We start from the raw sequence: 13765 nt of genomic DNA, 5'->3' as shown, positions 1-13765 counted from the left end.
ATGCGATTCTGCCATCAGTTGGTGATGTGCTACTGACAACTGCCTTGGCTTGGGTCTGCTTTATGTTTCCTGACTAAGTGAATCATGTCAAGAGTCTGAGACATATCAGCAGTGCAATGTTGAACACAGTAACTGATTTATGGATCCCTTGAAAGATGGACTCAGCCTCCTAATAGTGAGGACGTGTGCTAATGTTCCCTGTGAGCTGACCCCAGGGTCTGGCTGCTTCCTAGTGAAGCTCGTGCCTGTTACACCTCTCATTTTGTAAAATGTTTTTTGTCCCCCAGCCCTCAGACATGTGTGTAGGCCAAATTCTTGTTTCAAAGTTTTGCCAACTCACATTATCTGTTTGTTTCACACCAATTGAAGCTGCTGCGATTGCGTCTGCTTTGCGATTTGGCCTGCCCTGTCTTCTCTTGGGAGGCATTAACACATGACTGACAAGTTAATAGAGGGCAAAAATTGATTGCAGAGGTTTGGGTCTAGAATATGGATTTGCCTTTGGCTTGTTTACAAGTATGCTATAAGCCGTAAGAATAAACTGTGAATATTGGTCAATTATTTTCTAAAGCCCTGTGGATTTCTTTAAGCTGTTTAACTGATGGTTTTCCTTCTGCAGATTTGCTCCTGGTGCCTGCAAATCCCTCTGACTTTCACTTTTGCTTTCAGGAAGTAGATGCTCTGGAGAGTTTGGATGATGCTGAAGAATTGCTGGCCACGGATGTAAGGCTCATTAGTTATCAAAGCAGAGTCAGGGAATGACAACGAGATGAAAGAAAGTGTCTCAAAACCTCTGTTCTTCTTGAGGGATCTGGAGAAGAGCCTTCCAAGTTCCCCTGAGGATGGAGGGTGTGGACAACTGCTTCTTTCCAAGTTTACTTACTTATTTTCAAAGTGCATATTGTCAGTATAGTAATTTTGGAACATATGGAAAATAGAAGAATATTTCAACTCAATAGCAATCCCCACTTTTATTAGGTATGTATACTTATAGTTTTTATTTGGGGTTGCTGTTGTATGGCTGTTTGGTGTTTGTTCTTTTTTTTTAAATTCCGTTTTATCGATACATATAGACATACCATACAATCATCCATGGTGTACAATCAGCTGTTCACAGTACCATCATATAGTTGTACATTCATCACCCCAGGTGTCTGTTTTTTTAACAAAAGATTGTAATCATTCTGCAAAGCTACTCTGCATATAGTTTGCTTTTTCATTTAATCTTATAAGTATTTTCAGTGTGTTACAAACTTCTCATAAACATTTAAATGGATACTTAATAATTTGTCAGGCATTTATCCTGTAGTTTATTTAGCCATTCTCCCCTTGTTAGACTCAAAGTTTGTTTGTTTTCTACTACTTTGTAGGTAAAAGGTTTTTTCTGTGCATTAGATTCAACTTATGCTAGATTCTTAGTGAAAATACTAGGTAAGATTATGAAATTTTTATAGCTTTTTGGTACATATTCTAAATTAACAACTGGAAATATTGTACCAATTTTGCCCCTCCTATAGTTAATGATAATGTACTTCTTACCATGTGCAGTGGCATCTTAAGATGCAATTCTTTGGGGCATGGCTTTTCACAAACACCTCCTTTTTTCCTGCCTCTGAAATATGCCTGCTCTGGAGGAGAATAAAGTCAGGAGAACATATGGTATCACAGAAATAAGCAATCCATCAGATATGGTGCTACTTTCTGCTGTAACCATGAAAGGCAAAATAATTTACTTCATATAGCCAGTTATATATTCTTGCTGGAAGAGTGAGGAGAGTAGCAGGGCATCAAAGGAAAGTTCTAAAGCTACTGAAATTAAACAAGCCAAGTCTTCTGTCTTTCTAATTCTCTTTAAAAGGATGAGTAGACTGCGGGTCACCAAGTGCCAACAGGACCGATTTGCATTGCTTTGAACAGAGCTGTCACACCTTGGGTCTGTGGAGATCTGTCTCATCTCCACACAGCCCTCCGACAGCCCACAGCCAGAGTCTTGGGGAAGTGTGACACGCAGCGGGGGTGAGGCGCTTACTGAAGCCATTAGGCAAATGAAGACACGACCATCTGTTTCTCCTTTTACAGCAAGCCCTGGACATCTTGGGCTTTCTTCCTGATAAGAAGTATGGATCCTATAAACTCACTGGAGCCGTCATGCACTTTGGAAACATGAAATTTAAACAGAAAGCCCAGAGAGGAGCTAGTGGAAGCAGATGGCACAGAAAGTAAGAATTACTTTGAAGACATGGCATATACCTCTCTTCAAATCCCTGATCCCAGGCCCAGTCCCCTTTTCCTTGCAGTCAACCTCATTTCTTGGTTTTGGAAAATAGTGAAATTAATCAGTATCATCTCCCTTAATTGCCATTCCTCAAAATTATCCTCTCAACTACCATTGTGTTGTAGAATCCTCATATCTCAGAATAAGAAATGCTCCTTGATTAATTATTGATGATACCTGCAAATTTGCTAACCTTGGGTGATACAGGATTGAGTAAGACAAAACCTTCCTTTAGCATATAGATTTTCAAGAAAAACAGAGAAAGGAGGAAATTATCATAAAATTTATTAGTGAACAAATATCCGTGGAATTCCAAAGACAGAATGACTAACTCCACCCAGCTAAGACCACGAAGGCTTCATTTCCATTTGTTTTTCATTCACTTGTTAAAAAAACCGATAGTCTTGCCTATTTACCAAAAAGATTTACAGCATCTTATAATGAACAAACTGTATAGAATGATAATGAAAATGGAAAGCCACAATTGTGGAAAGAAGGAAGCACAGTTATTATAATTATTAAATTTGATATTAAAATTCCTGACAACTGAAACAAAAAACAGAAAATGCTTTCTTAGAATTCTCTCATTCCTTCAAATCATTCACCAAATAATTTTTTAGCCCAGTCTGTGCCAGGGACTATTCTTGGTCTGTTAGGAAGATATAGTCCCTGTCTTGGCAGTCTAGTGTGGGAGATAGACAATAAATACAGAAACAGACAAACTCACATATAACATCAAGTTGTAATGAAAAGCAAATGCAGCAGAGTAAAAGAACAAAGAGTGATAGGTTCTGGGGGGTTGTTTTAGAAACGGTGGTCAGGAAGTCCCCCCAGAGCAGAGGACACCAAGCTTCAGTGCAAATGAAGTCAGGGATCGTGGGGCAAAGATGATGTAACCGTCTTCTTAAATACAAATCAATATTTATTAATACATATACAGTACAATACAACACAACACAGCACAATACAATATGAAAGCATACTTATTAAGAAACCAGAAAACACAGATTAGCAAATGAGGCACATAACCTCATCCAACGTCCCTGGTGGCTCCTTCTCAAATTCTTTGCTGGAGTCTTGTCCTCTTCTCTACTTCTAACTCCTGCAGTGCTATAAGGCTCAATCCTTGAAGCTTTTCTCTTCTCTCTCTCTACATTCATTTCTTAGGTGAGCATCTCAAACTAGACATGTATGAAACAATCTTCATCCCTCCTGGACTCTGCCACCAACTCTTCATTTCTGTCTTCATAAAAAATGCCAGTGGGATTCTTCAAGTTGCCCCAGCTAAGACCCTAAAGCCCTCTCTTTCCTCCTGTCTCCACTTTGAAAAGTATCCAAAGTCTCACAACTTCTCACCATGTCCACTGCCACCATTCTGTCCGAGCCACCATCATTTCTTGTCTGGATTATTTCAGGGGCCTCCTAACTGGTCTCCCTGTCTCCACCCTTGCCCATTACAGATAGTTCTGCACAAAGCAGCCAGGACTGATCCTTTCACAGTGTAATTGAGTCCCTGTCCCTTGTCTGATCTAAACTCCTCAATGGCTCCCATCTTACTAAAAATAAAACCCAAAGTCCTCAGCATGGCCTCCTTGTCCTGCATGACACTGACCTCTCTGATCTCATCTCCTACCCTTCTCCCCTCAGACACACTGGCCTGGGCTCTTCTTGGAGTGTGCAGTGATTCTAGTGCAGGGTTTTGCACTAACTTTTCCTTCTGTCCAGAACACACTTATTTTAGGTATCCCCATAGCTTAATTCCTCACTTTATTAAGGTGACTTCTCGAAAGTGATCTTATCAGAAAAGCCTTTCCTAACCACCCACACCCTCCTCCTGCCACTCTCCAGCCCCTTAACCTGAATATTTTTCTTCATACCATTCATACAGCTATTTTTTTTTGACTGTCCCTAACACCACTAATCCCCCTCATCAGAATGTAAGCTCCGTAAGAGCAGAGACCTAAATTGGTATGTTCATTGCTTTATTTCCAGGTTCTAAAAGAGTGCCTGGTACACAGTAGTAAATTATTATTTGTTAAATGATTCCTACTTATCCAGGCACAATCACTGTTAATACCATAGTGCAAATCTTTCACATCTTGTTATTGTTAAATATACACAGGTGAAAAATATGTGATAATATTTTCATGTGGTTTATCTTGGAACGTTTCATTTAATTATATGTAAGCATCTTTCATCTTTTCTGCAATATCCTTTTAGATGGCCACATAACATTCCATTGCATGAATGTAACAAAATTAATTAAATATCTCCCATTATTGAATGTTTAATTTATCTCCAGATTCTTCTACTAGAAACAAAGCTTTGGTGAATGTCCTTGTGGCAAAGATATATGTATTTTCTTTGAATAGATTCCCAGAAGCAAATTTCTTTCACAAATTGTCCTATTTGACCAATTATATTCTCATCAGCAGTGTATGAGAGTGACTTTCTCAATAACCTCACCAATAGTGGTAATTATCAATTTTCTATTGCCAATTATCCAGATTTTCTTTTATGTTTAATTACGTTAAATACTGATAAAATGAATTTTTGGTATGTTTTCTAATTATTTGTTTCTATCCTTAGCCCATTTTTAAAATTCATGTGCTGGATTCTTCTTATTGACATCTAAGAGTTCTTAATGTGCTAAGTCTTGGTAATTGTTTTCTAAATTAATCATTTATGCAGGAATTGAAAGAGATGGACAAAGGGAAAAGCGGGTAGAAAGGGGAAGGGCACCCAAACATAAGGGGGAACTCTAGCTTTACCTCTTTTTAAATTTCAGCCCCATATTTCTAACTTTCTACTGTCTATGCATGATGTTTTCAAGGCTCACCCATGCAATGGCACATATCAGAACTTCATTCCTTTTAAAAACTAAGTAATATTGCATTGTATTCCCAAACGGATCTCTCCTTGTTTCAAAGTTTCATAAAATTGGATTTCTATGTGTCTTAGGCAATTGTTTGACTGACTTACTGTTTTTGCCTGTGTTTTATTTACTCTCCTGGGCTCTAAGCAACTTGATGCCTGGGATTTTTGTCTTGTTTGTCTATATTCTTAGTACAGTTTGTTGCACTACACCTTGCACATAGCAAGTGCACTGTAAACTTTGTTGAATAAATCAATAAAATGTAAACAGCACAAAAAGCATATAATAATACTACAAAATAGGCTAATTTGACATCATTAACATAAGCAGCCTTTCAGATTAGTCAGATTGTAGATTGACAAAACTGGGATTTGTTTCTTTCTTTTATACCTATTTATTTACCGAATGGATTGAACTGGGATAGATTTGTGGAGTGGGAAAAGACTATCATTTGGATTCCCCCACTTACCTGTTTTTAGGTAAATTCATGCTTTCATCTTCCCATCTTCTTGACTTCAAAATGTAATTACCAAACCTGAGTAGCATTCTCTAGACAGTAGTCCTCAAACTTGGCTGCATATCAGCTTTTAAATTCCGATGACTGCTTCATACCAAAGAAGCAAAAAATTCTCTGGGAGTGGGATTCTGGTATCAGTAGATGATTCCAATGCACAGTCAAGATTGAGGACCAGTACTAAGAGCTCTGCTCTCAAACTTGTGCGTGTATCAGAATCATCTGTGGAATACTTTAAAAATAGAGGCCCAAGCCCTAACCTACTTCAAGGGTGTGAGCTTCTGTATTCTTTATTAGCTCCTGAAGCTATTCTGATACACACCAAAGTTTGAGAACCACTGCTCTAGTTAAATGTTACCTCTCCCAAGTATGATGATACAGCCTAATTAAAATGCGTGGGTTCATTGACGAGGTCCTGAGGGAATGGTGCATGCTGGTAGGAATTTCATTGGGGCTTTTGGGAACACATCAGGGTCACATGATGAAATTGTGCTTACAGACATTACTATCTTAGCAATAGTATTTCTTGAATGTCAGATAGACATTTATTCTCAGAGCTAAGTCATTTTCATCTTGGTTCTGCAAATGGAGTAATCCATTTTTTGGAATAGTGGTGATCACTATTGTTTTCTATCAAAAAGATAATGCAGAAAGCGTGTGATGTATGATATACATGTGCGAGATAAATCCAGGGCATACCAGTCCTCTGTAGATACTCAACTAGCTCTGTAGTGGGTGAGAAACAATTCTGTACATTGGATGCTTTTTCTACTAGAGCTTAAGGTGGGATACTGTACAGAGAATTTGGGTTTTCTTTGTTCATGGATAATAATAGACTCAAAGAACTGTCCTTAACACTGGAAAAAGGATGTATGAAGGCTCTTTAGGTTGGAACAATTCTTTGAGACTATTATTAGATGTACTGTCATTTTGAATGCTCCCAAAGTGTAGGGAACCAATCTCATGTCTTTTTGTTTTTCTCTGGACAGACACTGTGAAATTTTTTTTTCCACATTTTCAGTTACTGTTTAACTTTGCTCAGATTGATCAGGAACATTGCAGCTCTCCCTCTTTTTAAAATATCTCCACATTGGATAAGATGCTCTCTAAAGTCTTTTCCAGTTCAAAAAGTATATAATTATGACCCACTGGATTCTTGCCTTAAAATAATCAGGCTTTTTTCTCCTAACATGAAACGCTTAGAAGGTATATCTCAAAATAGGATGGGCATATTTGCTTTACTTTTGATTTTTCATTTGTTTTCCTAAACAGGCTTTGAGTTTTAAAAGGATTCCCAGCAATTGAGTACATAGGCCATTATCACTGCAAATACATAAAGTAGGTGTGTAGCTTGCAGAATTGTGTGTATAATAAATATTGATTTTAGTTAATAGGAAAATCAAACATCTCAAGCTTTTTAAGCTTCCGTGAAAATTTTAAAGGCCACAAAAAGAAAATTTATATCACTAATACAAATGAGATATAGCTCTCTAATTGTGCTTTATTTTTATTTTATTCACAGTTTATGGTTATTGCTCAGGAAATTGTATCCTTTTGTTTTATTCAAGTAAGGAAAGACTGCATTTCTTTCTATCGTAAGACATTACTCTGTAGAATGAGCACATAAGATACAGAAGCATATCTCAGGATTCATTTTTTTTTTTTTTTTTTTTTTTTTTTTATCATCATTTTATTGAGATATATTCACATACCACGCAGTCATACAAAACAAATTGTACTTTCGATTGTTTACAGTACCATTACATAGTTGTACATTCATCACCTAAATCAATCCCTGACACCTTCATTAGCACACACACAAAAATAACAAGAATAATAATTAGAGTGAAAAAGAGCAATTGAAGTAAAAAAGAACACTGGGTACCTTTGTCTGTTTGTTTGCTTCCCCTACTTTTCTACACATCGATCCATAAACTAGACAAAGTGGAGTTTGGTCCTTATGGCATTCCCAATCCCACTGTCACCCCTCATAAGCTACATTTTTATACAACTGTCTTCGAGATTCATGGGTTCTGGGTTGTAGTTTAATAGTTTCAGGTATCCACCACCAGCTACCCCAATTCTTTAGAACCTAAAAAAGGTTGTCTAAAGTGTGCGTAAGAGTGCCCACCAGAGTGATCTCTCGGCTCGTTTTGGAATCTCTCTGCCACTGAAGCTTATTTCATTTCCTTTCACATCCCCCTTTTGGTCAAGAAGATGTTCTCCATCCCACGATGCCGGGTCTACATTCCTCCCCGGGAGTCATATTCCACGTTGCCAGGGAGATTCACTTCCCTGGGTGTCTGATCCCACGTAGGGGGGAGGGCAGTGATTTCACCTTTCAAGTTGGCTTAGCCAGAGAGAGAGGGCCACATCTGAGCAACAAAGAGGCATTCAGGAGGAGACTCTTAGGCACAAATACAGGGAGGCCTAGCCTCTCCTTTGCAGCAACCGTCTTCCCAAGGGTAAAACTTATGGTAGAGGGCTCAACCCATCAAACCACCAGTCCCCTATGTCTGTGGTCATGTTAGCAACCATGGAGGTGGGGTAGGCGAATACCCCTGCATTCTCCACAGGCTCCTCAAGGGGGCACTACATCTTTTTTTTTTTTTTTTCCTTGTTTGTCTTTTTTCTTTTTTTTTTTTTTTAACTTTCCCTTCTTTTTTCAAATCAACTGTATGAAAAAAAAAGTTAAAAAGAAAACAAACATACAATACAAGAACATTTCAAAGAGACCATAGCAAGGGAGTAAGAAAAAGACAACTAACCTAAGATAACTGCTTAACTTCCAACATGTTCCTACTTTACCCCAAGAAAGTTACATACTATAGCAACATTTCAGTGAACTTGTTCCTACTACATCCATCAGAAATTAACAGACCATAGTCATTTCTGGGCATCCCCAGAACGTTAAATAGCTTATCTGTTCTTCTTGGATTATTGTTCCCCCTTCCTTAATTGCTCTCTACTGCTAGTTCCCCTACATTCTACATTATAAACCATTTGTTTTACATTTTTCAAAGTTCACATTAGTGGTAGCATATAATATTTCTCTTTTTGTGCCTGGCTTATTTCGCTCAGCATTATGTCTTCAAGGTTCATCCATGTTGTCATATGTTTCACCAGATCGTTCCTTCTTACTGCCGCGTAGTATTCCATCGTGTGTATATACCACATTTTATTTATCCACTCATCTGTTGAAGGACATTTGGGTTGTTTCCATCTCTTGGCAATTGTGAATAATGCTGCTATGAACATTGGCGTGCAGATATCTGTTCGTGTCACTGCTTTCCGATCTTCCGGGTATATCCCGAGAAGTGCAATCGCTGGATCGAATGGTAGCTCTATCTCTAGTTTTCTAAGGAACTGCCAGACTGACTTCCAGAGTGGCTGAACCATTATACAGTCCCACCAACAATGAATAAGAGTTCCAATTTCTCCACATCCCCTCCAGCATTTGTAGTTTCCTGTTTGTTTAATGGCAGCCATTCTAACCGGTGTTAGATGGTATCTCATTGTGGTCTTAATTTGCATCTCTCTAATAGCTAGTGAAGCTGAACATTTTTTCATGTGTTTCTTGGCCATTTGTATTTCCTCTTCAGAGAACTGTCTTTTCATATCTTTTGCCCATTTTATAATTGGGCTGTCTGTACTATTGTCATTGAGTTGTAGGATTTCTTTGTATATGCAAGATATCAGTCTTTTGTCAGATACATGGTTTCCAAAAATTTTTTCCCATTGAGTTGGCTGCCTCTTTACCTTTTTGAGAAATTCCTTTGAGGTGCAGAAACTTCTAAGCTTGAGGAGTTCCCATTTATCTATTTTCTCTTTTGTTGCTTGTGCTTTGGGTGTAAAGTCTAGGAAGTGGCCTCCTAATACAAGGTCTTGAAGATGTTTTCCTACATTATCTTCTAGGAGTTTAATGGTACTTTCTTTTATATTGAGATCTTTGGTCCATTTTGAGTTAATTTTTGTGTAGGGGGTGAGGTAGGGGTCCTCTTTCATTCTTTTGGATATGGATATCCAACTCTCCCAGCCCCATTTGTTGAAAAGACCATTATGGCTCAGTTCGGTGACTTTGGGGGCCTTATCAAAGATCAGTCGGCCATAGATCTGAGGGTCTATCTCTGAATTCTCAATTCGATTCCATTGATCTATATGTCTATCTTTGTGCCAGTACCATGCTGTTTTGGCAACTGTGGCTTTATAATAAGCTTCAAAGTCAGGAAGTGTAAGTCCTCCCACTTCGTTTTTCTTTTTTAGAGTGTCTTTAGCAATTCGAGGCATCTTCCCTTTCCAAATAAATTTGATAACTAGCTTTTCCAAGTCTGCAAAGTAGGTTGTTGGAATTTTGATTGGGATTGCATTGAATCTGTAGATGAGTTGGGTAGAATTGACATCTTAATGACATTTAGCCTTCCTATCCATGAACATGGAATATTTTTCCATCTTTTAAGGTCCCCTTCTATTTCTTTTAGTAGAGTTATGTAGTTTTCTTTGTATAGGTCTTTTACATCTTTGGTTAAGTTTATTCCTAGGTACTTGATTTTTTTAGTTGCTATTGAAAATGGTATCTTTTTCTTGAGTGTCTCTTCAGTTTGTTCATTTCTAGCATATAGAAACATTACTGACTTATGTGCATTAATCTTGTATCCCGCTACTTTGCTAAATTTGTTTATTAGCTCTAGTAGGTGTATCGTCGATTTCTCAGGGTTTTCTAGATATAAGATCATATCATCTGCAAACAATGACAGTTTTACTTCTTCTTTTCCAATTTGGATGCCTTTTATTTCTTTGTCTTGCCGGATTGCCCTGGCTAGCACTTCCAGCACAATGTTGAATAACAGTGGTGACAGCGGGCATCCTTGTCTTGTTCCTGATCTTAGAGGGAAGGCTTTCAGTCTCTCACCATTGAGTACTGTGCTGGCTGTGGGTTTTTCATATATGCTCTTTATCATGTTGAGGAAGTTTCCTTCAATTCCTACCTTTTGAAGTGTTTTTATCAAAAAGGGATGTTGGATTTTGTCAAATGCTTTTTCAGCATCTATTGAGATGATCAATTGATTTTTCCCTTTCGAGTTTTTAATGTGTTGTAATACATTGATTGTTTTTCTTATGTTGAACCATCCTTGCATGCCTGGAATGAACCCCACTTGGTCATGGTGTATGATTTTTTTAATGTGTCTTTGGATTCGATTTGCAAGTATTTTGTTGAGGATTTTTGCATCTATATTCATTAGGGAGATTGGCCGGTAGTTTTCCTTTTTTGTAGCATCTTTGCCTGGTTTTGGTATTAGATTGATGTTAGCTTCATAAAATGAGTTAGGTAGTGTTCCATTTTTTTCAATGTTTTGAAAGAGTTTGAGTAAGATTGGTGTCAGTTCTTTCTGGAAAGTTTGGTAGAATTCCCCTGTGAAGCCATCTGGCCCTGGGCATTTATTTGTGGGAAGATTTTTGATGACTGATTGGATCTCTTTGCTTGTGATGGGTTGGTTGAGGTCTTCTATTTCTTCTCTGGTCAGTCTAGGTTGTTCATATGTTTCCAGGAAATTGTCCATTTCTTCTACATTATCCAGTTTGTTGCCATACAGTTGTTCATAATATCCTCTTATAATTTTTTTAATTTCTTCAGGATCTGCAGTTATGTCACCTTTTTCATTCATTATTTTGTTTATATGGGTCTTCTCTCTTTTTGATTTTGTCAGTCTAGCTAGGGGCGTGTCAATCTTGTTGATCTTCTCAAAGAACCAACTTTTGGTGATATTTATCCTTTCTATTGTTTTTTTGTTCTCTATGTCATTTATTTCTGCTTTAATCCTTGTTATTTCTTTTCTTGTACTTGGTTTAGGATTGGTTTGCTGTTCATTTTCTAGCTTCTTCAGTTGATCCATTAGTTCTTTGATTTTGGCTCTTTCTTCCTTTTTAATATATGCGTTTAGTGCTATAAATTTCCCCCTTAGCACTGCTTTTGCTGCATCCCATAGGTTTTGGTATGTTGTGTTCTCATTTTCATTCGTCTCTATATATTTAGCAATTTCTCTTGCTATTTCTTCTTTAACCCACTGATTGTTTAGGAGTGTGTTGTTTAACCTCCAGGTATTTGTGAATTTTCTAAGTCTCTGATGGTTATTGACTTCTAATTGTATTCCATTGTGGTCAGAGAATGTGCTTTGAATAATTTCAATCTTTTTAAATTTATTGAGGCTTGTTTTATGTCCCAGCATATGATCTATTCTGGAGAAAGTTCCGTGAGCACTAGAAAAGTATGTGTATCCTGTTGATTTGGGATGTAATGTCCTGTAGATGTCTGTTAAATCTAATTCATTTATCAGATTGTTTAGGTTTTCAATTTCCTTATTGGTCTTCTGTCTGGTTGATCTATCTATAGGAGAGAGTGATGTGTTGAAGTCTCCCACAATTATTGTGGAAACATCAATTGCTTCCTTTAGTTTTGCCAATGTTTCTCTCATGTATTTTGTGGCACCTTGATTGGGTGCATAGACATTTACGATTGTTATTTCTTCTTGCTGAATTGCCCCTTTTATTAGTATGTAGTGGCCTTCTTTGTCTCTCAAAACATCCCTGCATTTGAAGTCTATTTTATCTGAGATTAATATTGCTACACCTGCTTTCTTTTGGCTGTAGCTTGCATGAAATATTTTTTTCCATCCTTTCACTTTCAGTTTCTTTGTGTCCCTGTGTCTAAGATGAGTCTCTTGTATGCAACATATTGATGGTTCATTTTTTTTGATCCATTCTGCGAATCTATATCTTTTAATTGGGGAGTTTAATCCATTTACATTCAACGTTAAAACCGTGAAGGCATTTCTTGAATCGGCCATCTTATCCTTTGGATTATGTTTGCCATATTTTTCCCTCTCTCTATTAATATCCTTTATTGTACCCATACCGAATCTCTTTAGTACTGAACCTTTCTCCAAGTCTCTCTGTCCTGTCTTTGTTTCTCTGTCTGTAGGGCTCCCTTTAGTATCTCCAGTAGGGCAGGTCTCTTGTTAGCAAATTCTCTCAGCATTTCTTTGTCTGTGAAAAATTTAAGCTCTCCCTCAAATTTGAAGGAGAGCTTTGCTGGATAAAGTATTCTTGGCTGGAAATTCCTCTCACTCAGAATTTTAAATATATCGTGCCACTGCCTTCTCGCCTCCATGGTGGCTGCTGAGTAGTCACTACTTAGTCTTATGCTGTTTCCTTTGTATGTGGTGAATTGCTTTTCTCTTGCTGCTTTCAGAACTTGCTCCTTCTCTTCTATGTTTGCCAGTGTGATCAGTATATGTCTCGGAGTGGGTTTATTTGGATTTATTCTATTTGGAGTTCGCTGAGCATTTATGATTTGTGTATTTATGTTGTTTAGAAGATTTGGGAAGTTTTCCCCAACAATTTCTTTGAATACTCTTCCTAGACCTTTACCCTTTTCTTCCCCTTCTGGGACACCAATGAGTCTTATATTCGGACGTTTCATATTATCTATCATATCCCTGAGGTCCATTTCGAGTTTTTCAATTTTTTTCCCCATTCTTTCTTTTATGCTTTCATTTTCCATTCTGTCATCTTCCAGGTCACTGATTCGTTGTTCAACTTCCTCTAGTCTTGTACTATGAGTGTCCAGAATCTTTTTAATTTGGTCAACAGTTTCTTTAATTTCCATAAGATCATCCATTTTTTTATTTAGTCTTGCAATGTCTTCTTTATGCTCTTCTAGGGTCTTCTTGATTTCCTTCATATCCCGTACTAGGGTCTCATTGTTCATCTTTAGTTCTTTGAGTAGCTGCTCTAGGTGTGTCTCTTCTGGTCTTTTGATTTGGGTGCTTGGGCTTGGGTTATCCATATCGTCTGGTTTTTTCATATGCTTTATAATTTTCTGTTGTTTTTGGCCTCGTGGCATTTGCTGACCTTGATAGGGTTCTTTTAGGGTTTGTAGACCAGTTGAAGTCCTTATCTCTAATTTATCAGATCTACAGCTTCGTGGAGTACACTTTCTCTAACTAACCAGCAGGTGGCGTCCACGAGCCACCTGTTCTCCACAAGCCAGATCTCCCCTGCTTAGCCTTTTTGGTGAGTGGGGGAGTGAGTCTTGTGGGGCCCA

General features: G+C 37.8%; 1 protein-coding gene across 1 annotated transcript in view; it reads left to right on the top strand.

The window, feature by feature from the left end:
• Positions 1-13765, top strand: part of MYH15 (myosin heavy chain 15) — a 132528-nt gene that overhangs the window by 23107 nt on the left and 95656 nt on the right. Inside the window, 3 exon segments of the mRNA XM_037812077.1 lie at positions 618-723; positions 2080-2178; positions 2180-2219. Coding sequence (XP_037668005.1) covers positions 618-723; positions 2080-2178; positions 2180-2219 — 245 coding nt within the window.

This window comes from Choloepus didactylus, chromosome 1, assembly GCF_015220235.1.
Source record: "Choloepus didactylus isolate mChoDid1 chromosome 1, mChoDid1.pri, whole genome shotgun sequence".
Classification (NCBI taxonomy): domain Eukaryota; kingdom Metazoa; phylum Chordata; class Mammalia; order Pilosa; family Megalonychidae; genus Choloepus; species Choloepus didactylus.
The sequence above is the reverse complement of the archived record's forward strand: the minus strand, read 5'-3'. Positions and strand labels throughout refer to the sequence as shown.